At 38.6% G+C, this 27534-nt stretch overlaps 1 protein-coding gene and 2 pseudogenes across 1 annotated transcript; all 3 read left to right on the forward strand.

The window, feature by feature from the left end:
- The first annotated feature begins 2028 nt into the window (after positions 1–2028).
- Positions 2029–20810, forward strand: LOC146896076 (uncharacterized). Its single transcript, XM_087906176.1, has 4 exons — positions 2029–2161; positions 18079–18205; positions 18404–18464; positions 19193–20810. The coding sequence occupies exons 1-4, from the start codon at positions 2135–2137 to the stop codon at positions 20472–20474; spliced, it is 1497 nt and encodes a 498-aa protein (XP_087762302.1). The 5' UTR covers positions 2029–2134; the 3' UTR covers positions 20475–20810.
- On the forward strand, positions 2849–4041 carry LOC148123324 (E3 ubiquitin-protein ligase RMND5A pseudogene; annotated as a pseudogene).
- A 2403-nt stretch (positions 20811–23213) lies between the features above and the next one.
- On the forward strand, positions 23214–24505 carry LOC146896077 (uncharacterized; annotated as a pseudogene).
- The last annotated feature ends 3029 nt before the right edge of the window (positions 24506–27534 follow it).

Consider the following 27534-nt stretch of genomic DNA (forward strand, 5'->3'; position numbering starts at 1 on the left):
GCCCTGCCATAGGCCAAAGAAGCTTCTTTATTAACAAATATAAAAAAAATATTCACAGCATACAGAGGGGCTATTCCATAGCAACATACAAACACCACAGTTGAGTTCACGTACACACACACACACACACACAAAGAAACCACATATGAGTTCACCTACATAAGCACACACACACACAAAGACAGACACCACAGATGAGTTAACCTACACACACACACACACAAATAAGGTGTTCCTTACACCTACCCTTGCGGAAAAAATAGCCACTTTGTCACCTTTCCTTAAAGTTTTTTGTATTTATGTTTCTGTCTTTTGGTATCTGTGAGAATTGTGGCATTGGGACAGTTATCTTTTAGATCAAACATCAAGAGTGACAGGTCATATATGCTCTAAAGCAGTGTTCTTTCACTGTGTCATTTACCTGATTTACAGCTAACACCTTGTTGTTGTAAATTTAAAAAGTGTCTCAAAAGGAGAACTTACATGACGAACATGCCAGAGGCATTTCTTTACATTATTTTATTATTTATATGTTTCTACATGACTTTGAAGTAAGAATGTTCCTCTTTTACATTGTCATCATGTTCAGAAACGGATTTGTCAACTGAGCCTGCTTAGGAACAGACAGAACTCTACATAAATGTGTAGAGACCCCCTCAGTAAAATCCACATGCTTCCTTTGTTTTGGAAAAGCATTGTTTTGGAAATAATTCCCATGCTTTCCCTACCTCCTGCACATAACAATTTTTCTCATTTCTTCTGTCTTGACTGTTGTGATGGCTAATCGTGGAATTCAAATTGACTACATCTGGAATTAACTACATCTGGTAAACCCAATGGGTATACCAATGAAGGATTTTTCTAAAGGCTTTGAAATTAAAGACCTGTCTTTACTCTGCATCATTTGAGAGAGTGGGCATGGCTTGTCTCTTAAAGAGACAGATCATTATAGTGAGGGGGTCTCTGAGGTTCAGGACCCCTGATTGGCTGACATTTGTCTTGGGGGTGTCCTGGTGACATGCTGGTAGGTGTTTCTATTTACAATGCTTGGAATGCTAGGAATTTCCTTTGAATGGTCTACTCTTGGGTAGGGGGTTGGTAATCTCAGCCTGCCAGGCATTGTCTCAGGGTAATCTCTGGAGACTCCAGACTCCATTTAAATTTATTGATGACCAGAGTCGCAGGTGATAATGGGTGAAAAGAAAGAACTTCCTTAGGATGACCTGCCCAGACTTAGCTTTCATGGCTGGTCCCCACAGGGTGAGGGTCTCAAAATAACAAATATCTCCTTTTGTATCTTTAAATCTCCCTTTAGTTATTAATATTCTGGGCATTCTTCCACCTGTGGGACAGGGATATACTATATTGCAGTGTCAAGGAGAAGACTGGGAAGTGTCTGTGGAGAGCAGGAAAATAGCAGGGTCTGCTATTGGAGTCAGGGGAACATGCTATGGAAACATATCTCTGCTAATCTAGAAAAGGTCTTTGGGATGAAAGTCAGAGTTAGGAACCATCGAGCTGTGTCTTTAATTTTTCATTTCTTATATTTTTAATTAATTAATTAAATAATTTCCTGTTTCTTGAGACAGGATTTCTCTGTAGCTTTGGAACCTTTCCTGGAACGAGCTCTTGCAGATTTCTTTTCTTTCTTTTTTCTTTCCTAATTTTTAAAATTTATTTTTAGTTTTTCGAGACAGGGTTTCACTGCACCTTTGGAGCCTGTGCTGGAACTAGCTCTTGTAGATCAAGAGATCTATTTATCTCTATTGTCTTTTGAGGCAGGGTTTCTCTAGAGCTTTGGAGCCATTACTGTGAGTAGCTCTTGTAGACTAGGCTGGTCTAAATATCAAAGAGATTCACCTACCTCTGCGTTTCATGTGCTGGTATTAAAGGCATCCACCACCACCATCACCACCCAGCTAAGCTATGCCTTTAAGTACAGTATAACTCTATGGGAGGTGCTCTTGTCGCTCAGGCCTCACTAGCCAATCAGATCCTCCAGGTGACCTGCCAGTCAGAAGTTGTGCAGGATTCTTCCCGTGGTGGCAGCCATTTTCAAGCTTGACTTTGAAGAGAAGTCAGCAGCAGTGGTCTTGTGTGCTCTGCTGTGAGTGCAGGAAGCTGAGCAAGGAGCATGGGCAAGTTGGAAAACCACGATGTGGTGAGTTTGGGGCTATTCTCAGACCGGGAGAAGCGGTTAGTTGAACCATGGGAGACAGTGTGCTGCATCCTCCTCTGGCCGGGTGGGAGCCGGTGACCAGATGCAGAGTTCATTCTGTTTCTGCCTGGTCCTGCTGGTCCTGCCTGCCCCAGTAGGGTCTGAGTGAACATGCATGAATCTGCATGTTCTTTGAAATTCCCGAGCTGGCTGGCAGTGGCTGAGTAACTTAACTATGCTTACTGCGCCTGTTCAGAGATTTGGGAATGGGACTGTGCCTTGAAATACCATTGCTGGCTCCTGAGGGAGGCTCGCTTCCCGCTCCCGGGCCGTGACTCTTGGTGCCGACCGGGAGAACCAGGTCATTGGCGGGTTCCCATGAAAACAAAAGCAATTGGCAGCACTGCTTGGGGGCAGCGAAACGCAGCGAGCCAGGGGGCCCGGGGCGGGACTCGGCGCCGTGTGGGGCAGGCGAGAGAGTACGAGCTGTGGGTCTGTGGTGCCACGGGGCTGGCGGGCACGGGCTACACTGGGCTCCCCCGGCGCCGCGGTGGCGCGCCCGCCTTACCTTAGCCTCCCACGCCACCCGCCGCCTTGGGGGACGAGGAGCAGGACGCGGCCTCGGTGGGGCCCGGGCCGAATCGCTGCGGACCACCGAGCGCCTGGCAGCCGGGCGCCGTGGTCTCTGGCATGGATCAGTGCGTGATGGTGGAGCGCGAGTTGGAGAAGGTGTTCTCAGGCTATGGGCAGCTGTGCGAGCGTGGCCTGAAGGAGCTCAACGACTACACCGGCGGCCTCAAGCACGAGATCCTGCAGAGCCATGGTCAAGATGCTGAATTATCAGGTACACTGTCACTTGTTTTGACAACGTGCTGCCAAAGAATAAAGGACACTGTTCAAAAGTTGGCCTCTGATCACAAAGACATCCATAGCAGTGTTTCTCGAGTTGGAAAAGCCATTGATAAGAATTTTGACTCTGACATTAGCAGTGTGGGAATAGATGGCTGCTGGCAGGCAGATAGCCAGCGACTTCTCAACGAGGTGATGGTGGAACACTTCTTCCGACAAGAAATGCTGGATGTAGCTGAGGAGCTCTGCCAGGAATCTGGACGGTCTGTGGACCCAAGTCAAAAAGAACCATTTGTGGAGTTAAATCGAATATTAGAAGCATTAAAAGTCAGAGTTCTGAGACCTGCTCTCGAGTGGGCAGTATTCAACTGAGAAATGCTCATAGCCCAGAACAGCTCCTTGGAATTTAAGCTACACCGACTGTACTTTATTAGCTTGTTAATGGGTGGAACTACAAATCAGCAGGAAACCTTACAGTGTGCAAAAACTTTCCAGCCATTCGCTCAGAATCATCAAAAAGACATTCAGGTATTGATGGGAAGCCTCGTGTACCCAAGACAAGGAATTGAGAATTCACCATGTGTTCACCTACTTGATGCAAATCAGTGGGCTGACATCTGTGACTTCTTTACGCGGGATGCTTGTGCCCTCCTGGGGCTCTTTGTGGAGTCTCCTCTCAGTGCCAGTTTCTCAGCAGGTTATGTGTCACTGCCCGCACTAATTAACATCAAAGCTGTGATTGAGCAGAGAGAGTGTGCTGGAGTTTGGAACCAGAAAGACGAATTACCTATTGAAGTGGACCTTGGTAAAAAAGTGCTGGTATCACTCCCTGTTTGCCTGCCCCATTCTTCGTCAGCAAACAGCAGATAACAATCCACCCATGAAGTTGGTTTGTGGCCATATTATATCAAGAGATGCCCTGAATAAAATGTTTAATGGTAGCAAATTAAAATGTCCATATTGCCCAATGGAACAAAGTCCAGAAGATGCCAAACAGATATTTTTCTGAAGAAATGAGTTTGTTTGCAATTTCTAAGTGAAACTGAGTTATGGGTACATTCAAGACAAGCGATCCATTGACTGCAGCTATCCAAGGACTGCTGGGTTTATGAGCTGTGCTCCAGAAGCTACTGACACGCTAGTGAGCACGAGGGCGTGCTCCAGACGGTGTTCCATAGGGCTTTTATCACTCTTGGTCTCCCTTTCTGATCAAGTAAACACACCAGCAGTTGCCATTCAGTGCAGGTGTTGTATTTACTATATGGTGATTTTGTTACTTAAAAGCAGAAACAGAAGTTGACCTTCCTGACTTGTGTTTAATATTCCTCCTTTTACTTCTGTCATTTTTCTTGATAATTGTAAGCTTGAGCGTGTTTGTGGAAGAACTATTTTTCTTGTTATATATGCATAATTAAATGAAAATTCTTCATAGGAGTTTGACAAATTGAATTGTGGTTATACAACGAATTTGCTTTTTTGTTTTGTCTTTCTTTATGGCTTATGGAAGAAAGCTGTGATGAATTCCACATTTGTGTTGCTTTTTGATGTTTTTCTCTGCTCTGGATCTTGCTTCAAAGTCAACACGCTTGCATTTGAGTTCTGTCTGTAGCCCAGCAGGCTTCCTGTTTAAAATCCCATCATGAATTTAGCCGGCAGATGTGAGAATGAAAGGGATATTACTGGTTCTTTGCTTTTATTGCTAAGAGGTGCTTTTTAAAAAGTATATTTAATGAATGGAATTCTGAAGTGCGCACATAGGACCCTGTGCCTTGGAGGAAGAACAGAGAGTGCTCTGGGAGAATGGAGGATTTTACTAAACTACAAATTTCCTAGATTAGGGTCTTGTCTCAGCATAGTGTGGAAGGACACACCTGGAGGGTTTTTGCTCTTGGAGACATTTGATCTCTGTTCACCCAGTATGGAAACTGCTAGTGTCTTGAAGCCCAGCTGGGTGGTTCAAGCTAATGAAGGACTCTACTTGGCAATCAGGAGCATCAGTCAGAGGTAGCTTATACGTTCTTTCCAGGATTCTCTTGTTCTGCTGAAGGGAGCTGTAAGGAGGACCACAAAGCCATGCCATGGTGAATGTAGGGGCCACTGTCCCCAGACCAGGAAGAACAGGTTGGCTGAGCTTTCAGAGCTGCTTGGAAAGGAATGGACCATGAGCCAGACTGGGTCTGTTAATTTCTGTGGTGACCTGGTTAGTGGCCCTTGGTCTCTGAGATTTGTTGAGTGTTGATTCCTAGGGTGAGGGGGAGGCTCTGCAATACTTGTGTGGGAGACTTTGAGCTTATAATCCTGTTGCCTCATGCTATGTAACTAGAAATTACCTTTTTTTCTTCATTAAGAATTTCCACCTCTTCCCCCACCGTCCTTTTCCCTCTGCCTCCCCACCTCCCCCTTCCTCTTTAGTCCTAAGAGCCGTCAGAGTTCCCTTCCCTGCATGAAGTTCAAGGTCCTCCTCCCCTCCATCTAGGTCTATAAAGGTGAGCATCCAAACAAATCAGGCTTTCACAAAGTCTGTCCATGCAGTAGAATCAAAACCCAGTGCCATTATCCTTGGCTTCTCAGTCAGCCTTTATTGCCAGCCACATTCAGAGTGACCAGATTGATCACATGCTCCATCAGTCCCAGTCCAGTTGGCCTTGGTGAGCTCCCAGTAGATCAGTCCCACTGTCTCAGTGGGTGGACGCACCCCTCATTGTCCTGACTTCCTTGCTCATGTACTCCTTCCTTCTGCCCCTCATTAGGACCTTGGGAGCTCAGTCCAGTGCTCCAATATAGGTCTCTGTCTCTATCTCCATCCCTCGCCAGATGAAGGTTCTATGGTGATATGCAAGATATTCATCAGTGTGGCTATGGGACAAAGCCTTCCCACTAAAATCGGGAACAAAACAAGGCTGTCCACTTTCTCCATACCTCTTCAATATACTGCTTGAAGTTCTAGCAATAGGAATAAGACAGCATAAAGAGATCAAAGGGATTCAAATTGGAAAGGAAGAAGTCAAACTTTTATTATTTGCAGATAATATGATAGTCTACATAAGCGACCGCAAAAACTCTACCAAAGAACTCCTACAGCTGATCACCACCTTTAGTACTGTGGCAGGGTACAAGATCAACTCCAAAAAATCAGTTGTCCTCCTATACACAAAGGATAAAGAAGCAGAGAGGGAAATCAGAGAAACATCACCTTTCACGATAGCCACAAATAGCATAAAGTATCTTGAGGTAACTCTAATCAAGGAAGTGAATGATCTATTTGACAAGAACTTTAAGGTTCTGAAACTTGCTTTAAACACCTAATCCTGCCTCTGCTGCACAGTGCTGGATAGACAGACCTGCAACTCCTTCAGGACCGGGCCTGGTCTGTGGGAAGGAAAAATAGACCAGCTAATGAGTGACCTCCAGTATCTCTGTCTTTTAGTGCTTGCTTATAAATGAAGAGGGATCTGTGCAAGAAATGAGTACATAGGTCAAGATTGAAGCTGGTAGATTCACAGTGCAGAATGGGAGAGACAGGACAGTGGTTGAGAACTTTCCTACTTCATCGGTAGTTGAGATAATCAATGTTTTTAGCTATGTACTAATTACCTAATTAGAAATTAGGTAATCAACTAAGATGCCCCATAAATGTCCTGGTGGCCACAGGCCAGGGCTATCAAGAATCTGGATAAAGAACTGATTTTCGCATGAAACCAAATTGCTGCAGTTGCAGTAGTTCAACCAAAATAGATCTGAGTAATATATGGCCCTGCCTAACGGGCTTGTTTTAAATATAAAAAACCTGAGATAAAAGGTTTTAGAAATCTTTGATGTGTTCTAATATAAACCCCTAGTTTCTGAAGCATGTAGCCATAAATCCTGTTTCAACTTTTCAAAATAATTTTTTGAGATTATAACTATATCTATCCACATTTTCTTTCCTGTCCCCAAGCCTTACCATGACCCCTTATTATCTTCTAAGTCATGGCCCATTTTTCTTTAACAACAGTTGTGAATGTGACCTGTGTTTGGCTGTAGGATTTCCCAGGTATGAGGCCATGGGTTGGCTGCACTGCACATTGAGTGTGTAATGGAATGTGCTTTGGATGAGGAACAGGGTATGCTCTAGGAAAATGGATGAATGTCTACTAAAACACAAACTTTCTGGACTAGGGCTCTGCCTACTGGGCTGGAAGGGCAGAACAGGATGTGCTGTGCTGTCTGAGTCATTTGATCGCTGATTACCCATTTGGGGAGCTGATAATATTCTGAGGCCCAGCAGGGTGGCCTTAGCCAATGAGGGACTCTGGGAAGTCTTAGCAATCAGAAAGAATAGTGGTAGGTAGCTTGCAGGTTCTCTACAGGATTCTTGTCTACTTTTGTTGTGATGAGTTGTAAGGAAGACCACACAGACACTATGCCATAGTGAGTGTAGGGTGTTCAGGAGAGGTCTGTTGAGCTGTCATTTCTGCTGAGATTTGGATGGATCATGAGTCAGGCTCTGGTTCTGTTGCTCTATGTAATGACCTGAGCAGTGCTCCTGGTCCTCTGAGCCTCCCTGTGTATGGATTTCCTGGGGAGAGGAAGACTGTAGCACTGGAATGGTAGGTGATAGTGCTTGTAAGATCATTGTCCAGTGTACACACAGGGACATGCTTTTGGTGTGCAGTGGGAAGACAGATTTGAAAACTGATACTCTGGTTTCTAGAAGTTCTGAATATTGCAGTCTACATTCAAGTTTGTCTTATAAATGTTTCAAATAGTTTAAAAGCAGGTAGAACTATGATGATGTTGATGGTCTTTTAGCAATACATGATTAAAATGCTTCTAATTTTTTGCTACCACCATCTGCAATGGTGTGATTCAGTGATGTTTAGTTACAGGTAACAAAGGGAGTGTCTGAGCTGCAGAGGTTTCTTAGGTGTGTATGGTGTTCGGCAGGTAGATAGACCAGGATCTATACCTTGTGCTATAATCCATTTGACAGGAAACAGAAGTACTCTACATTATTTGGGGATTGAGCATCAGTGGGGCTGGGTTTACCTGAAAACACAAGGAGGTCTAAGGGGCTTTAGAACCTTAGCAGGAGATCATCTCTATTTGCAGAGAGGGCTCTAGAGCTTGGGGCCTCTCTGGAAGAAATACCAGTAGCTGGAGGTTCAAAAACAACAGTTTAGCAGTCACTTTGAAGTATTTGGGGAAAATTTTGAAGTCTTTATTTATTTAATTTATGCACATAGAATCATCGGTAGCTGGGTAACATTGGTCAAGATCACACATTTTGTGACTTAGTTTCCTTTAATCTTTTGATTACTAGCTGACTATATTTTCCTGCCTTTGTTCTTGGCCTTTTCTTTCCACCCTCTTTATTCTCTCCCAAATACCATGCACATTCTTGATTGTTCAGCTTTGTGGTGATTTTTTCCCCCGAGATAGGGTTTCTCTGTAGCTTTGGAACCTGTCCTGGAACTTGCTCTGTAGACCAGGCTGGCTTCAAACTCACAGAGATCCTCCTGTCTCTGCCTCCTGAGTGCTGGAATTAAAGGTATGTACCACCACCACTTAGAAAGAAGTCATATTATGTCAATATGTGTACAATTTTTTCATAATCCCATTGATTACTATGAGTGCTTCCAACATGAATGTAGCTTTGTAATCAGCTTTCCTGTTAAATATTGGTGGGAAATGCCATTGTACTGTATTTATTTATGGTGCAAATTTACCAAACACAGCATCTTAATTTTGATGCCTCATGTTTCCAAGGATCATTTATTTACTTCTTTATTTGTTTAGGTTTTGTTGCTTTTGTTGTTAATCTGTGAGAGACTTTAGGTTTATTGGATAAAAGGTATTATGAATGTTGGCAGGTGACTCAGCACATATTCATTTTGGAGGTGACCTGAATTCAGATACCTACACTCAAGCTGCAAGGCTAAAAACTCTACCGTTTGAGATCCAGGGCATCTGAACCCCTCTTTTTTGTGCTACTGGTATACATATGGAAGACATTCCCACTCATGCACACACATTTGCAAAAGATAGCAATAAACTTGTTTTCAAAAGTGCTTGTGATTTATAAAGAAATTAGACTAAAACAAGTTGCTTTAAGTGGTCACTGATTCTTTAAAAATCTGTTATCTTGCATTTTGTTTTAAAATGTTTTCATTTCCTCACTCTGATTGCAGACGTACAGACAGTCATCAATCAGGGGGAGCAAAATGGTGTCTAAGTGATCCTAATAGACATCCTTTTCTTTACTATAAGACAAGGAGATTTTATTAGCAGTCAAAACTATTTTCTACAAAGTTAAGATATGAGAAGGTTTTAAGAGAATCTCTCCAATTTTGGTGGAACAGCCCTCCTCACCCAAGCCATTTTCTATTATTGGTAAAGGATAAAGAACTAAAGTGTATCAGATGAGTGCTGGTCAGTAACTTCTTAAGAGATTGATTTTGGTTAGAATCTTCTGGTTTTTATTTAAAGGAGGATAATATGTCTTTGTGCCTTTGATTGTTAGTGCTACCCATCTATGTTGTTAATTTTATTCATTGTTATCTAAGTATATTGATTACTTTCTGGGAAAAAGGGTCTCACCAATTTTGTATTCAGATTTCTCATGTTATGAGCTCCTTGGGTTTTTGTTGGTTTTGGACGTTTCTATGGAGAGACAATTTTAGTTTTCTCTTCCTTCTCTTAGATGTTTGCCTCTTTCCATTTACTGGCATATCTATGTTCATGTTTGTGTTTTTGCTGCTTAAGTGATTGATATGAATCTGGCTTTTTTGCATATTTGTAATTATTTTCTGACCAGAAGCACTTTTTAAAAAATGCTGAACAGGCATGACTAGGACCAACTCCACAGCCCTGCCTGCTTGCTCTACCTAGTCCAACATGGCAGAGGTATATTTATGCCAGTTCTCTAAACCATTCTCTCTGCCCCAGCTCCAGAGACATGGCATGCCTGTGTCTTCATTAAGCAATTTGTAACATGCTGCATGCAGACCCCATTTAAGTGCAGTACCTCCCAAAAGAGTCAGAGCTATTTGTGCCAGCACAAGCCAGGAGCTGTGGCACACTTCCTTGCTGCTAGCTAACAAATCCCATCTGGAAAAAATAGGTGACTACCAATAAGTCTTCCATAACTCTGTTCTTTTGTGTCTAATTATTTTTTAACTCTCTCTGGGTTTATGTTGATGTAGTTGCATCATTTTTGGCACCATTTGGTTGATGGAGGCTTGTTTGTTTGTTTCCTGGATGCCCAGAAATAATTACACAGAAACTATTGATTACAACACTGCTTGGCCAATAGCTTTGGTTTCTTATTAAGTAACACATCTTAAATGAACTCATTTCAATAAATCTGTGTATTGCCATATGGCTGTGGCCTACTGGTAATATTCCATCTGGCGTCTTTCTCCTTTGGCAGCTACATGGTGTCCCCCTGACTCTCCTTTCTTTTCACCTCATTCTTTGCTCAGAATTCCCACCTTGCCCTATTATGTGCTGCCATAAGTCTAAAGAGGATTTTTGTATTAACCAATGGGAATAAAATATATTCACAGCTTAGAGAGGGGAATCCCACATCATCCTGGAAGCTATAACTGTAGTGATTCTAGAAATTGCCATTATCTTCTGTTTTTGATAAATAAAAAGTCTGATTTTCCTCAATAAAACAGTCACAGCCTTCTCTTGCTGTAGCCTTTCCAGCCCAAGTCTGGCTTTTTTCCTTGCGGCCCCATCGGGTGATCTTAGCTTGATACATAAGCACAGGTGCTTAGAAGACTTCATGAAAAATTTATCTCGACATCATTTGTGTGATATTTTTGTCCTAATATTTCTTAGTCTCTCCATGTCTTGAGAAAGTATGTAGGTAGAATTACAAAGGAATAAACTGATTTCCTGTACAAAATATTGCTTCTATTGGATGGTTATTACTGATGACTTATTCAGGTCTACAGTGAAAAAGATGAAGAAAGAGATGATAAGTGTAGCTTCAAATTCCTCTACCATCTGCCAGCTCCAAAATCACCATTCAGAGAGGCTTATATTAATTATAAATATTTGGCCAATGATTCATGCTATTATTGGCTAGCTCTTACATTTAAATTAAACAATAACCCATAGTTTGTCTATATCTGCTTTTCTACATGATTTATGACTTGTTACTTCACATCTTTATCCTCCTGAGACTGATGGAGTTTCCTTGTATTCTCCTTCTTTCTCTCTGTATCTGTTTGGGTTCTCCAGCCAGCTATATTGTGCCCTGTCACATATTCACAGCATACAGAAGGACATCCTACATCAGAAAAGTCTGTTTTGTGAAGAAAAACAATACTAGGTAGTTTCAGATGGCAGTCTAGTGGTGAAAAACAGTGCAGAGATTATCAAAGATTTTAGCACCATTAAAGGAAAGAGCTTGGCTGTGCATTTGAAGCCTAGGAACATGCTCCAAGTGTAAGACTGCATCTAGCTAAGCCCTTAATTCTTGGAAGAAGTACACAAAGTAATTCCTTGTCCCAGGAGCAACATCATATAGAATCATAAATACATGCCATCCTGGGAAATATAATGATACACTCTGCAAAATTTTAAAATTCAAGATATGGGTGTAGCTCAGTACAACAGCATATGCTTGATAGGAACAAAACCATCATTTCATTTTGTTTGTTTATCTTTGAAGACTAGGTTTGTCTGTGTAGCCCTAGCTATCCTGAAAGTAGTTGTACGTACCCGGCTGTCTTCAAACTCGGAGATCCTCTGATTCTGACTTTCAAGTGCTGGGATTAAGAGTAGCCCAGCGTTCCTGGCTTTTTTGTTTTTATATTGTTGTATGTAGGATGGCATGTATTCATGACATTAATACTGCCTGTGCCTTCATAGTCATTGGATTGTAGGTGCATAACCTTCTTCCTGCCTGTTTTTTTTTTGTTTTGAATTTTTATTTTTAAAAGAGTCTTTTACCTGTATGCATGGATATGCACCATGTGAGTTCCTGGTTCTTATATTGATCAAAAGTTGGTACTAGAAACCCTGAACTTGGAATAATGGATAGTTATGATCCCCCATGAGCCCACCTATATGCAAGACCAGAAGGACTCTGCACTGTTGAACCATCTTTCCTGTTCTGTGTTGATTATTTGTAATCAGCTTATTAATTGCTATTGTTTTCATTTGTCCATTTGTAACTTTTTGAACACACAATACCTTTTAGTAAAATCTTATTTATGTTGCAGTTTATATTGGGGCACTTCAGGTTTCTGAATAAAGAGTTGAAGTAAATGCATAGCTCTTTGTTGAAGCTGCATTAAAAATCATGAGTTATTTCTATCTTTTATGTTTGTGTGATTAATTTTTTTCATGTGAAACAGGTATTTAATATGTTGTTGTAGCCCATGTGACTCCAACATAAATATCTATTTTTCCTAACTGAACTGGTACAGAGGCACAAGGAATAACCAGACATACCTTATATCATTATTATAGAAAAGGGCATCTCAGGCATCTTTTTCCTGAAGATCTCTTCTGAAGATCCCCTGAAAATCTCCCTGAGTTTATTTTTTCAAATATCTTTTATACTAATACATAAAATGGATGGGAAAATACATCGTCATTCTGTCGCCTAGGCAACCAGGTGAATGGCCTTTCCTCACATTGGCATTTACCTGTCTGTTGAGTGTGTTAGCAGTCACATAGGCTTAAATTAGCATCTCTATGAGGCATCCTCTAAATTACAAAGAAAGGGAGCAGCCAACATCCTGTCCTTTGTCAGGCAGAGATGGGCTGTCTGTAGGGCTATGTGATCACTTTGGATCAGCCCAATGGCTTCAGAGCCTGGCTGCTACACCATAAAGAAAAATGGGCCTACAATCCATTCTCTCTTATTAATTTTAATAATTTCTGTGCTTTTGCAACAGGACAGATGGATTATGCCTGACTTGGGCAAAGTCTTCTTTATCCGAATTTTTTTGTCTTTGGAACAGGCATTTATATACGCTAGTCCCTGTCTTATGCATTTGGAGAGAAGAAGCTTTTAATCTGTCATTGACTGTTGATCTCTGAAAAGAAAAGAGATTAGTGGAGAGAAATATACTTTTTAGGCCCTGTATATCAGCCATATCTTTTGTTAGAATATATTATAATGCTTTGTGAATAATTATGTTCCCAAAGGCTATATTTTTTCATTTTAAAGGAGAGTATAATTGTCTGAGTTGAAAATGTTTTTTTCGCTGGTATGGAACATCATTTAGCTCTCAGCATTTGTATCAACTTTTAACATTTACTATCATAACCTCTTTTTTTAGTAATTTTTAGTCGTAACTTTTTACAACCATGATTTTTTTATATTATTGGTCAATATCAATCTTTAATATTTTAATTTATAATTTTATATTTAGCCGGTCAGTACCAGCTCTCCTATTTTTATAATTTCATATTTAGCCGGTCAGTATCAGCTCTCAATCATCATAATTTTATATTTAGTCGGTCAGTACTAACTCTTGAATTATTTATTATTTTATATTTAGTTGGTTATTACCAACTTTTTCATATGTTTTGTTTACCATAATTTTATATTCTTTTTGGTCATTACCGATGTATTTAGCATTACTGGTCATTAGCAGATTTTTTTATCATCTTATATGTAGTTGTAAATATCAGGTCATTACCGCTAAGAGTATAATACCGTTTTCAGTCACTGTGTAGCTATTAAACCCCTTAGTCTATCCCCTTGTTAAGTGAAGAGGGGTTTTTGTTAATTTTTATTGAGTATTTCTTTTCCTGAGGGGAAAGCTTAGGTCTTAGTTCTTAGGTTTAATATTTTATTTAAAATGAGTTCTGTGTCCCATAAACCGAGAACATTCAAATGTTTAGTTTGTATCTTTATTCTAAAGCAACAGGTTTCACAGCATAGCCAGCTGCAGATGTTGCAGTCAACTCATCTCAGCAGGATTTCTTTGTCTGAAGTCTCCCTGCAGAGATGCAGGTTGGAGGCTGCAGGTCTGGATCAGGCTCCTCTCCTTGGGCTGGGTTACTGGTTCCTCCTGGAGCTTTTCTCATTCTGTTTCTTTTGGTGGGCAGTTGTCAGCTAAGCTGTCCTCAGGTCTGTTGTCCTTCTTTTGAGTGCACCGAATTAGTCGCTCTGGAAGCCATCTGGCCTGATTTTCATCCTGTGAGAAAACATAGACATGCCCTCAACCCCATATTAAGATGGGATCAGGTTCTTTCCATATTTCAGTGCAAGGGTCCTTCCACCTTGCTTTAGCGAATGTGGTTTTTGTACTATTATGCCACAATCTGTCCGCAGCTGATTGCTCATGGACATCTGTATTTAGAAAGTTTAGTGTAAACAATGCATGATTTAAGGCATCATGTGATGTCTGAGGATACAACTCCCCTGTCTTTATTTTTTGGAGTTGTGTTTTTAAGGAGTTGTTTGTACGTTTTATAGTTTTTTGTCCTTGAGGATTATATGGAATATCAGTCTTATGAATAATATTTTATTGACTATATAATCTTTGAAAAGATTTGTTAACATATTTAGACCCATTGTCTGTCTTTATTATCTTTGGGGTTTTTATGTATGAAAAGCATTTTAAGTAATGAGTTATTATATGCTTGGCATCTTTTTTAGTTTGTTTTGTGGCCATCATAAATCTTGAATATGTATCAATTGTTATATGTATATATGTCAATTTTTTAAACTCAGTAATATGAGTTATATCCATCTGCCATATATGGTTAGGAATCAGTCCTTGGGGATTTACCCCCAAATGAGGCATAGGTAGATATTGTGGGCATCTTTTATACTGTTTAAAAATTTGATGAGTAGCTTTTTTGGCTAACTAAAATTGTTTCTTTAAACTTAAGCGGTTTTGATGGTGTAAAGCATGTGACTGTTGTGTAAGTTTAACTTGAGATGTAGTCATTATTTTTGTAAGTTTGTCAGCTAGAGCATTACCTTAGCTAATGAACCAGGAAGACTTGAATGTGTTTTTATATGTTTCCTAAAACATGGTAACTTTTTATATTGTATGGTTTTTTGAATCTGTTGAAACAATATCTTAATTTGTTTATTGTTAGTTTTTATATAAAATACGTGTCTGTCATGTGTGGTTATAATCGATATAGCACATCTGTTGTTTTTGTGTAGCCTGTTTTATCTATGAGAGAGTCTGTTTGGCAGCTTTTGAAAGCTGCCTGTTAGAATTTGGATCATTGTCTCCTTTAAGTATTTTATTTAAAGGCTCGAGGTCTCCTGTAGGAAACCTTAAATAAGGCCTTACCCATTGTATATTTTTTAACAACCTCTGAAAGTTATTAAGAGTTTTTAAGTTACTAATCCATTTTAAAAACATAAGGACTCCAGAAATTAGTCATCAAAAGAACAATTAATCCAATAAGAGTATATATAACAGACCTAAACTGAAAACTCTTAATAGATGACCCCAAAATGACTGAAAGACATTTAAAAATTGTTTAAATATAACATTTTTAACCTTTGGAGAAATGTAAATCAAAACAACTCTGAGATTTTACCTTATCCCTGTAAAAATGACTAAGATCAAAAACATTGTTTACAACTTCTGTTTAAGAGAAACTTCTCCATTGTTGGTGGAAATGTAAACTGGCACAGCTGTCCTGTATCCTAGTATGTCGAATTTTTAGAAAATTAGGCAACAAATCATCTCAAAACTTAGCTATATATTTTTGGGGCCTATATATAAAAGATGTTTAACCTTGTCATAAGGACATGTGTTTAACTAAGTTTATAGCAGGATTATTTTATCATACATAGAATCTGAAAACAACCCAAATGTATCTCTTTTACATACCTGATAAATGAGATAGCCATAACTATCATATAATATTTTTGAGTGACTCTAATCATACAAATTGAAAAACCTGTATAGCAAGAACTTTAAATCTTTGAAGAAATTTAAGCCATCAGACAATGGAAAGAGCTCCTATTTTCTTATAAAGACAGTGTCAATATCGCAAAATTGACAATATTATTGAAAGCAATCTACAAATTTAAAGCAAATGTCCATTAAACTTGTAACAAAATTTTTTGACTTTGAAAAAAAAGTCCTCCATCTTATGAGAAAAGACAAAAACTCAAGATAGACTAAATAATCTTACAACCCTGTACAATTAAGCAACTTTTGAATACATTATAAACTCTGACTTTAAACTTTATTACAGAGCCATAGTACTGAAATCAATCCATCTTGGATATGAATTTACCTGCCTACAAACAGCAGACTTTTGATGAAGAAGCAAAATTATGAAATGGAAATGAAGCATTTTAACCTGCTTATCTTAGAGGCTACCTTAATTTAAACCTGTCTTTTTTTTTTTTCAGTTGAAGCTGCGCTGTATGACAGGGGGTAGGACATAGGCTCACTTTGTTAGACTGTCTTTTCGAGCTCTGGTGGCTGGATTTTTAATTATTTTATTATTGTAACTTGTAAATCATAAAATTAGGAGAATTTTTGAATCCTTTTTTTTGTTTTATAGACTGTGTGAGGTTAAATTTGTTTTTTACATTTACTCTTGCTCCTGTTGGTCTTTTATCTGCAGGTGAGTTAAATTAGCTGACTACTGTGACCATGTGGATACTTAATCTCAGCAGTAACTTGGTGATTTTTGGGTCAAAGGTCATTTTTTCTTTACCTTTTTTACCCATTTAGCAAGCAATAAAAGTTGCAATTTTGTATCTATCATATAGATTCTTAATAACTATTACTGGTTTTGTTCTACTCTCATTCCCTTTAGTTAAGAACATGAATACTTTTTTATCCCATAGTTTTATATTTACAATTTTTATTTTTGATTTTATTGTCCCATTTTGTTATCTAAGCACATATTACTCATGTATTTACCAATTTTTTTTTCGTGGGTTTTTCGCGTCTGGTCCCTTCTTCCTTGCTTTTTGGGGTGTGTGGATCAGCCTTGCGTTCTCCTCCATCCTTTGTCTGGTCTCCCTTGGGAGTTCAGTAATCATCATTCATGGTCTCTTGTCTGGTCCTTTTTTTGGCTTTTTATGGATTTTAGTGGTCAGTACAATGTTGTCTTTTGTATTTTTTGTTTTTTTTTTCAGCATTTGTCTCGGGGGTCCAGCGGTCAGCCCCATGTTGGGCACCATTATGTTGTAGCCCATGTGGCTCCAAAAACAAATATTGATTTTTCCTAACTGGACTTATACAGAGGCACAAGGAATAGCCAGACACAACTTACACCATTATTATGGAAAAGGGTGTCTCAGGCATCTTCCTCCTGAAGAGCTCCCGAAGATCTCCCCGAGTTTATTTTTTCAAACATCTTTTATACCAATACATAAACTGGATGGGAAAATACATAATCATTCTGTCACCTAGGCAACCAGGTGAATGGCCTTTTGCCACATCCCAACCTACCTGTCTGCTGAGTATGATATCAATCAAGTAGGCTTAAATTAGCATCTCTATAAGGCATCCTCTAAATTACAAAGAAAGGGAGCACCCAACATCCTGACCTTTGTCAGGCAGAGATGGGTTGTCTGCAGGGCTACATGATCACTTTGGATCAGCCCAATGGCTTCAGAGCCTGGCTGCTACACCATAAAGAAATATGGGCCTACAATATGTATTCCTGGATTTCCTAGAAGTGATTGCATGGCCTAGGCATGTATTCGACTCAGAGGCAGATAGAGATATACTTGCCTCTGCATTCTGAGTTCAAGGATTAGAGGCGTGATTCAATGCATCCAGCTTTTTTCATCTTATTTTTTTTGTAGTTAGGAATTAATCATTCATACAATTTCTATTATCTGTACTCTGTACTGTTGATCTATTTACATATCATTTATTGGTGGTTAGTAGGCATTTCTCTTGCAAGGTGATATCCGATTCTAAGGGTTCAGAAATGACAAAAATGAACCTCCTATTCAGTTTGCTTCTAAAGTGACTCAGTAATTGAATTATGATGTCTATGTCATGGAATAAGTATGGAAGGCACCAGAATTATATGATTATACTGTCAAAGAAGTATATATTCACAGTGTTGTCAAACTCATGCTTTCTGTTGATTACATGTATGGGATATTTTAGAATGCAGTGACCTATGATGACGTGCATGTCAACTTCACTTTGGAAGAATGGGCTTTGCTAGATCCTTCCCAGAAGAAGCTCTACAAAGATGTGATGGCGGAGACCTACAGGAACCTGACTAGTATAGGTAAGACTGAATTATCTTTCATGTTTCAAATATGGGGACAACTATTCATTGGTTACTGATGTTCTTTTGTAATATGATTGAGAAAGAAGAATAGGGTAAATAAATCAGCCATGGTTGTAAGGTTTGTTTCAAATGGTAACTAAATTTTTTACAATTTTTAATATATAACATATATGTTTTCTGGCACTATGTTTTTAGGATACAGTTGGGAAGACCATAATATCGAAGAAGATTGTCAAAGTTCTAGAAGACATGAAAGGTAATTTTCATGTATAACCTGATACAAATGTACCTCTGAAGAATTTGTAATGTATCCTATATGTTTTAAAGAAAAGGAACAGTGTAAATAATAAAGTACATCGATGTTTATTAAATTCTCACTAAATCATATACCTTAATTTCATATAGGAGAACTGCACTTGCAAGTCATTCTTTTAAGAAAGAAGTCAAGGAAACAATGTCTTGACCTATATTACCATTTGAATCATAATACAATGAGAGCTAAACTGTGAAACTGCCAATCCAATTATTTCATATTACTCATATTATAAAAGATATAGATGTTGAAAATGTGATAAGTATTTCTCTAAAACTCTCTATTACACTAATAGTCTAGGACTGTGTAATACTTTGTCCTAGTCCACTTAGCAAATATAATATGACTCACCATGTAGGAAACTTTATGAATGCAATGAGTGTGAAAGCTCTGAGATTTTTCAGTTCTCTTCAAATACATGATAATTCTTATAGAGAAAAAAAGATTCTGTAAATGTGACCCATGTAATAAAGGCTGGTATCAGTTATCTTCAAAGATGAAAAGCAAGCCTTAATGAAGGGGAAAAGTTAGATTGTAAACATGTTGATAAAACCTTAACATATAATTCCTCTTTAAAATAGGACTAAATTGTAAAATTAATTTATACAGATAAAAAAATCAACAATGTATTAAATGTTGTAATGTCTTCACATGTACCATTATCATTGTAGGCATGAAACACGTCAAACTAGAGAGAAAATTTCTGCATACACTCAATGTGTTAAAGCCTTTGCATGTGACAGTCATCTTCACAGGCATGAAAAAACACATACTAGATTGAAACCCTATGAAGGAAATGAGTGTGGTGAAGCCTTTTCACAACACAATCATCTTCAAATGCATAAAAGAGCTTACACTAGAGAGAAATCCTATGAATGTAATCAATGTTGTAAAACATTTCCATGCCACGACTGTCAAAGGCATAAAAGAACACACACTGGAGAGAAGCGCTTTGAAAGTAATCAGTGTGGTAAAGCAATTGTATTTCACAGTAGTCTCCAAAGACATAAAAGAAGCCCTACTGGAGAGAAACTTTATGAATGTAGTCAGTGTGGTAAAGCCTTTACATATGACAGTAATCTCCAAAGACATAAAAGAACACATACTGGAGAGAAACCCTATAAATGTAATCAGTGTGGTAAAGCCTTTGCACAACTCAGTAATCTACAAATTCATGAAAGAACCCATTCTGGAGAGAAACCCTATGAATGTAATCAGTGTGGTAAAGCCTTTGCACAATACTGTAATCTACAAATTCATGAAAGAACCCATTCTGGAGAGAAACCCTATGAATGTAATCAATGTGGTAAAGCCTTTGCACAACACAGTAATCTACAAATTCATGAAAGAACCCATACTGGAGAGAAGCCCTATGAATGTAATCACTGTGATAAAGCCTTTGCATGCCACAGTAGTCTCCAAATACATAAAAGAAGCCATACTGGAGAGAAACCCTATGAATGTAATCAGTGTGGTAGAGATTTTGCACAATACAGTAATCTACAAAGACATATAAGAACCCATACTGGAGAGAAACCCTATGAATGTAATCACTGTGATAAAGCCTTTGCACAACACAGTCATCTAAAAACTCATGAAAGAAGCCATACTGGAGAGAAGCCCTATGAATGTAATCATTGTGATAAAGCCTTTGCACAGCACAGTCATCTACAAATTCATGAAAGAAGCCATACTGGAGAGAAACCCTATGAATGTAATCAATGTGGTAAAGCCTTTCCATGTCACAGTCATCTTAAAATTCATGAAAGAACCCATACTGGAGAGAAACCCTATGAATGTAATCAGTGTGGTAAAGCCTTTGCACAATACAGTCATCTACAAATTCATGAAAGAACCCATACTGGAAAGAAACCCTATGAATGTAATCAGTGTGGTAAAGGCTCTACACAATACAGTCATCTACAAATTCACGAAGGGAGCCATACTGGGTAGAAACAAACCCTTTATATTTTATAGTAGTCTCCAAAGGCATAAAAGAACCCATACTGTAGAGAAACCTTATGAATGTAATCAATGTGGTAAAGCCTTTGTATGTCACACTAGTCTCTAAAACAAATACTTGAGGGAAACATTATGACTGCTATTAGTGTGGTAAAGGCTTTGTTTATCATAGTCATCTTCAAAGACATGAACTAACACATGCTGCAGAGAAATCTATGAATGTCATGAGTGTGGTAAAGCCTTTGCATGTCACAGTCATCTACATATTCATGAAAGAAGGCCTTCTGTAGTGAATCCCTATGAATGTAATCAGTGTGGTAATGCTTTTTCACTTCACAGTAGTCTTGAAATGCATGAAAGATCACACTGGAGATAAACTCTGTGAATGTAATCGTAAGAGTGGTAAAGCTTTGAATGTATGAATAATCAAAATTATGAGAAAAATCATACTGCAGAGGAACCCTATAAATGTATTCATTGTGATAATGTTTTGTACTTTATATAGTAGAAAAACTTTTTACATGCAACAATCTGTTAAAATCTTTGCATATTACTTTAGACACTGAGTACCTGAAAAAGATACCGAGGACTTATTATAAAGTATTTGGTAAGATCTTTAACCAAAACACTTATAATCAGCTACACAGTGATTTGGGATTCCCCTCTGTTTGCTGTGAATGTGTTTTGTTACCATTGTTTAATAAAGAAGCTGCTTTGGGTCTATAACCTTGCAGATTGGAGCAAGGCAGGAATTCCAAGCAGAGATAGAGGAGAAAAGAAAGTGGAGTCAGATTTCATGTATTTGCTGAAGAAGACAGATGTCGTGGAAGCTTACTGGAAAATCACAAGTCTTGTGGTAGAATACAAAATAATAGGAATGGGTTAATTTCAGATGTCAGAGTTAGTTAATAAGATTTCTGAGCTAGCTGGGTTGTGGTGACATGCACCTTTAATCCCTGTACTTGGGAGGCAGAGGCAGGTGGATATCTGTGAGTTTGAGGCCAGTCTGGTCTACAAGAGCTAGTACCAGGACAGACTCCAAAGCCACAGAGAAATCCTGTCTTAATACCCCCCCCCAGAAAAGAATTCTGAGGTAAAAAGCCAAGTAGTGTTTTAATTAATATTGTTTTCATGCAATCATTTCAGGTCTGGGCAGCCAGGCATGAACAATTATCCTCCACCTATAAATTTGGCAGTGTTAACAATCTTTTCAAGCATTATGTTCTTTTTATATGGTTTGTATTTACAAACTTATGGTAAAAATGAATTTGTGAGTTTATGAAGCCCTTTGTATTAGGTAAATGGGCCAGCCAAATAAGCACATCCTGACTCTGAAACCAGAGCAAGTGAAGTACACAATTTTGACTCTGAAACTGGAGCCAAAGAAATATATCCTGACTCCAAAACCACGACAAAGAAACACACATTGTTCCTGAATCCAGAGACAATGAAAGAAACACCTGACCCTGAAACCAGACTCAAAAGATTATAAGGGGCTAGTGAAAGAACACACTTTGACTCTGAAACAAGAGCCAAAGAAACACACACTATATTTGACAAACTGAGCACAAAACCTGCTAATCCATAAACTCGAGATCTATCAACCCCAGAGCATGAAATCCATCCTATCTCTGCTTTGTTCTAGATCAGAGATTAACATCTAACCAATTCCCACCCTGAGAATCTTCTCCCTGAGAAAACTCAGCCCCTAAGAATTCCTATACAAATTCTATACCTTTTCAGTTGGCATCTGCCCATTTCTGTCCTAGCAGAGGCAGCCCCTCTCCTGGATTCTTCCCTTCCAAATAAATTTCTAAAATGAGTTTTGGGTAAAGATCTTTCACTGGAGTGATAAGAAACTTTGTAGTGGATTGGAACTATTATTCATAGTATAAAAGATTTACATGTTGAAAAGGTGATAAGTATATCTCTAAACTCTCTATTACACTAAAAGTCTATAGAAAGGGTGGTTTAACCCATATACTGTTAAGTTTAATAAGGGGACAGAGAGAAGATATGTAGCAGTCCCCATGCTGAGTATACTTGTTGAAGTTGATGTACAAGTATACAAGTAATTGGTTTTTTACTCTCATTGTTAATATATCAATAAGCTCACATTTCAGAAAAGCACCATGTGTACTAGGACTGTTTAAATACTTCAGGTTGTCCTAATTCAGTTAGCAAATATAGTATCACTCACCATATAGGAAACTTTATGATTACAAAGAGTGGGGAAGCTCTGAATTTTTTCAGTTCCCTTCAAATACATGATAATTCTCTTAAAGAAGAAAAGATTCTGTAAATATGAACCATGTAATAAAGGCTGGTATCAGTTATCTTCAAATTTCAAAATCAAGCCTTAATGAAGGGGAAAAACAAGGTTGTAAACATGGTGATAAAACCTTAACACATAATTCCTCTTTAAAATAGGACGGAATTGTAAAATTAATTTATACAGATAAAATATTAAACAATGTATTGAATGTAGTAATGCTTTCACATGTACCATTATCATCGTATGCATGAAACAAGTCAAACTAGAGAGAAAACTTCTGCATACACTCAATGTGTTAAAGCCTTTGCATGTGACAGTCATCTTCACAGGCATGAAAAAACACATTCTACATTGAAACCCTATGAAGAAAATGAGTGAGGTAAGGAATTTTCACAACACAATCATCTTCAAATGCATAAAAGAGCATATACTGAGAGAAATCCTATTAATGTAATCAATGTTGTGAAACCTTTGCATGTCACGACTGTCAAAGGCATAAAAGAACACATACTGGAGAGAAGCCTTATGAATGTAATCACTGTGGTAAGGCCTTTGTACTTCACAGGAATCTCCAAAGACATGAAACAAGCCATACTGGAGAGAAACTTTATGAATGTAGTCAGTGTGGTAAAGCCTTTAGATATCACAGTCATCTTGAAAGACTTAAAAGAACACATAATGGAGAGACACCCTATGAATGTAATCAGTGTTGTCAAACCTTTGCACATCACAGTCATCTAAAAGTTCATCAAAGAAGCCATACTGGAGAGAAGCCCTATGAATGTAATCAGGGTGGTAAAGCCTTTGCACATCACAGTCATCTCCAAAGACATAAAAGAACCCATACTGGAGAGAAACCCTATGAATGTAATCACTGTGATAAAGCCTTTGCACATCACAGTGATCTAAAAGTTCATGAAAGAAGCCATACTGGAGAGATGTCCTATGAATGTATTCACTGTTGTAAAGCGTTTGCTTGTCAGAGTAGTCTCCCAAAACATAAAAGAACCCATACTGGAGAGAAACCTTATGAATGTAGTCAGTGTGATAAAGCCTTTGCGCATCACAGGCATCTCAAAAGACATAGAAGAATACATACTGGAGAGAAGCTCTATGAATGTAATCACTGTGGTAAAGCTTTTGCTTGTCCCAGTAGTCTCCAAATACATAAAAGAAGGCATACTGGAGAGAAACCCTATTAATGTAATCAGTGTGGTAAAGCCTTTGCACCACACAATAATCTAAAAATTCATAAAAGAACCCATACTGGAGAGAAACCCTATGAATGTAAACAGTATCGTAGAGCCTTTGTACGACACTGTCATCTTCAAATTCATGAAAGAAGCCATACTGTAGAGAAACCCTATGAATGTAATCAGTGTGGTAGAGCCTTTGCACAACACAGTCATCTAAAAATTCATGAAAGTAGCCATACTGGAGAGAAACAAAGCCTATGTATTTCATAGTATTCTCCAAAAGCATAAAAGAACCCATACTGGAAAGAAAACCTAGGAATGTAATTAATGTGGTAAAGCCTTTGTATGTCACAGTAGTCTCTGAAATCATAAAAACCCAAACACTGGAGAGAAACATTATGACTGTTAAAAGTGTGGTAAAATCTTTGTTTATCATAGTCATCTTCAAAGACATGAACTAACACATGCTGGAGAGAAACTCTATGAATGTAATGAGTGTGGTAAAGCCTTTGCATGTTACAGTCATCTACGTATTCATGAAAGAAGCCATACTGGAGAGAAACCCTATGAATGTAATCAGTGTGGTAAGGCCTTTTCACTTCACAGACTCTTCAAATGCATGAAAGATCACACACTGGAGATAAATTCTATGAATGTAATCATAAGTGTGGTAAACCATTTGAACATATGAATAATCAAAATTATTGAAAAATCATACTGCAGAGAAACCCTATAAATATAATCAGTGTGATATATTTTGTTTTGCATTTTATATAGGAGTAAAGCTTTTTGTATGCAACAATTTGTTAAAATCTTTGGATATTACATTAGACATTGACTTCCTGAAAAAGATACTGAAGACTTCTTATTATAAAGTATTTGGTAAGATCTTTAACCAAAACACTTATATTCAGTTACACAGTGATTTGGGATTCCCCTCTGTTTGCTGTGAATGTGTTTTGTTACCATTGTTTAATAAAGAAGCTGCTTTGTGTCGATAATCTTGCAGAACAGAGCAAGGCAGGAATTCCAAGCAGAGACAGAGGAGAAAAGAAAGTGGAGTCAGATTCCATGTATTTGCTGAAGAAGACAGATGCCCTGGAATCTTACTGGAAAATCACATGTCTTGAAGTAAAATAAAAAATAATAGGAACGGGTTAATTTCAGATGTCAGAATAATTTAATAAGATTTCTGAGCTGGCTGGGCATTGGTGGCTTACACCTTTAATCCCTACACTTGGGTGGCACAGGCAGGTGATATCTACGAGTTCAAGTCCACCCTGGTCTACAAGAGCTAGTTCCAGGACAGGCTCCAAAGCCACAGAGAAACCCTGTCTCCAACCAACACCCCCCAAAAAAGAATTCTGAGCTAAAAGGCCAAGCAGTGTTTTAATTAATATAGTTTCTGAGTGATTCTTTCAGGTCTGGGCAGCCAGGAATGAACAATTATCCTCTGCCTATAAATTTGGAAGTGTTAACAATCTTTTCAAGCATTTTATCCTTTTTATATAGTTTGTACTTACAAACTCATGTTAAAAATGAATTTGTGAGTTTATGAAGTCCTTTCTATAGGGTAAATGGGCCAGCCAAATAAACACATCCTGTCTCTGGAACCAGCGCTAGTGAAGTACATAATTTTGACTCTGAAACTGGAGCCAAAGAAATATATCCTGACTCCAAAACAAAGACAAAGAAACACACTTTCTTCCTGAATCCAGAGACAATGAAAGAAACACCTGACCCTGAAACCAGACTCAAAAGGTTATAAGGGGCTAGTGAAAGAACACACTTTGACTCTGAAACAAGAGCCAAAGAAACACATGCTATGCTAGACCAACTGAGCACAACACCTGCTAATCCGTAAACTCAAGATCTACCAACCCCAGAGAAGGAAATCCATCCAATCTCTGCTTTGTTCTAGATCAGAGACTAATATCTAACCAATTCCCACCCTGAGAATCTTCTCCCTGAGAAAACTCTGCCCCTAAGAAATCCTATATAAGTTCTATACCATTTCTGTTCACATCTGCCCTTTTCTGTCCTAGCAGAGGCAGCCCCTCTCCTGGATTCTTCCCTTCCAAATAAATTTCTAAAATGAGTTTTGAGTAAAGATCTTTCTCCGGAGTGATAAGAAACTTTGTAGTGGATTGGAACAGAGAAGCGTTGATCACCTCTGCTGCCAAACTCTCTTAAAGGAGCAGAGCAGAAGTAGCAACTCTTCACCAGAGACTGCAACATTTCAGCAGCAGTTTCCCATTAACTCCACTGAAGCAGAGAAGTAACTATTTTGGCTGAAGCTGAGAAAACAATTGACATTTCTATTAGGAAAATCCCTAGTGTGGTGGAACATAGAAGTATTGAAAACCTCTGCTAGGAAAGTCCCATAGGGAAGTGGAGCAGAACAGTAATGAACATGTCTGCTTTGAAACTCTCTTAGCAGAATGAAACAGGACCAATCTGTGATGGCTTGGAGAGGAACAGAATTGCTACATCCTGCAGGAAGAACCTCTCCCACTGGACCACAACTTCAGGTGTGGCTGGGCTTTTCAATAGTCAGTATATATCAGGGACCATCTTTGACAAGTATACCACTTACCAGGGTAGGGGCATGGGGAATAGAAAAATAAGTAAATATAATGAAGACATATGAAAATAATAAAACAGAAACATAGGATAGTACCGGAAGGGAGTTCCAGTGAATATTGTATGTCTGCCTGCAGTTAATTTTCCATAGACTTTTATACCCTGATACACCAGGGGAAAGAAGACAAAAGACTGCTTTATGATGCATAGGACAACGAAAACAGTTACTTGCTTCAATTCTTTGAGCCATCAAGTCCCTAATTGTTGAGAAAAACATTCTGTTATTCAGGCAGGGCATTCACCCCAGACCAAGTATCCTATAGGCAGTCATTCCCAAGGTCAAACCTCTTAATTCAAATGGAGAAGTATGTTTGAATTCTCTCACTTTCTCAAGGGTGAGTAGATTCACCTGTATGGACCCTCTTAAAGTACACAACACAAAACAACAACACCTTAGGTGAGGCTGTGTAACCACACCTGTTAACAACTTGGAGCAACCTCAAACTCTGACCTTCAGATAAAGTGGAAATAGACTCCTGGTTTTGGACCTCCACGAGGATAACTTTTCTCCTCATAGCTGTAGGGATCCAGTACACTTTCCCTTCACAGCTGTGGGTATGGCCTGACTTCTAACTGTCAGGGTACCTTTTTCATCAGAGCCCTAGGTATCAGCATACCTTCCCTCTAAAGCTTCATTTATAGCCAAACTTCTCAACAGTCAATTAGGGTTAGGGGTTATGGTTAGGAGGGTTAGAAGTAGGGTTAGGCAATTGAAAGGTTTGAAAGTTTTTCTATGTATGTACAGTAGTCTGGACTGGCATCTGGTCTCTCAGAGTGTTAAGCACATCTGTTCAGGGCCTTTTGAATTTTAGAGTCTTCCTTGAGAAGTCAGATATAATTCTAGTATGGCTGCTTCATATGTTACTCCGTCTTTTTTCTTTGCATCTTTTAATATTCTTTTTTTATTGTTGTTCTGTATTATTATTAGTGTCTAGGA

The sequence above is a fragment of the Myodes glareolus genome, chromosome 1 (genome assembly GCF_982192425.1).
Source record: "Myodes glareolus chromosome 1, mMyoGla1.1, whole genome shotgun sequence".
Taxonomy (NCBI): Eukaryota; Metazoa; Chordata; class Mammalia; order Rodentia; family Cricetidae; genus Myodes; species Myodes glareolus.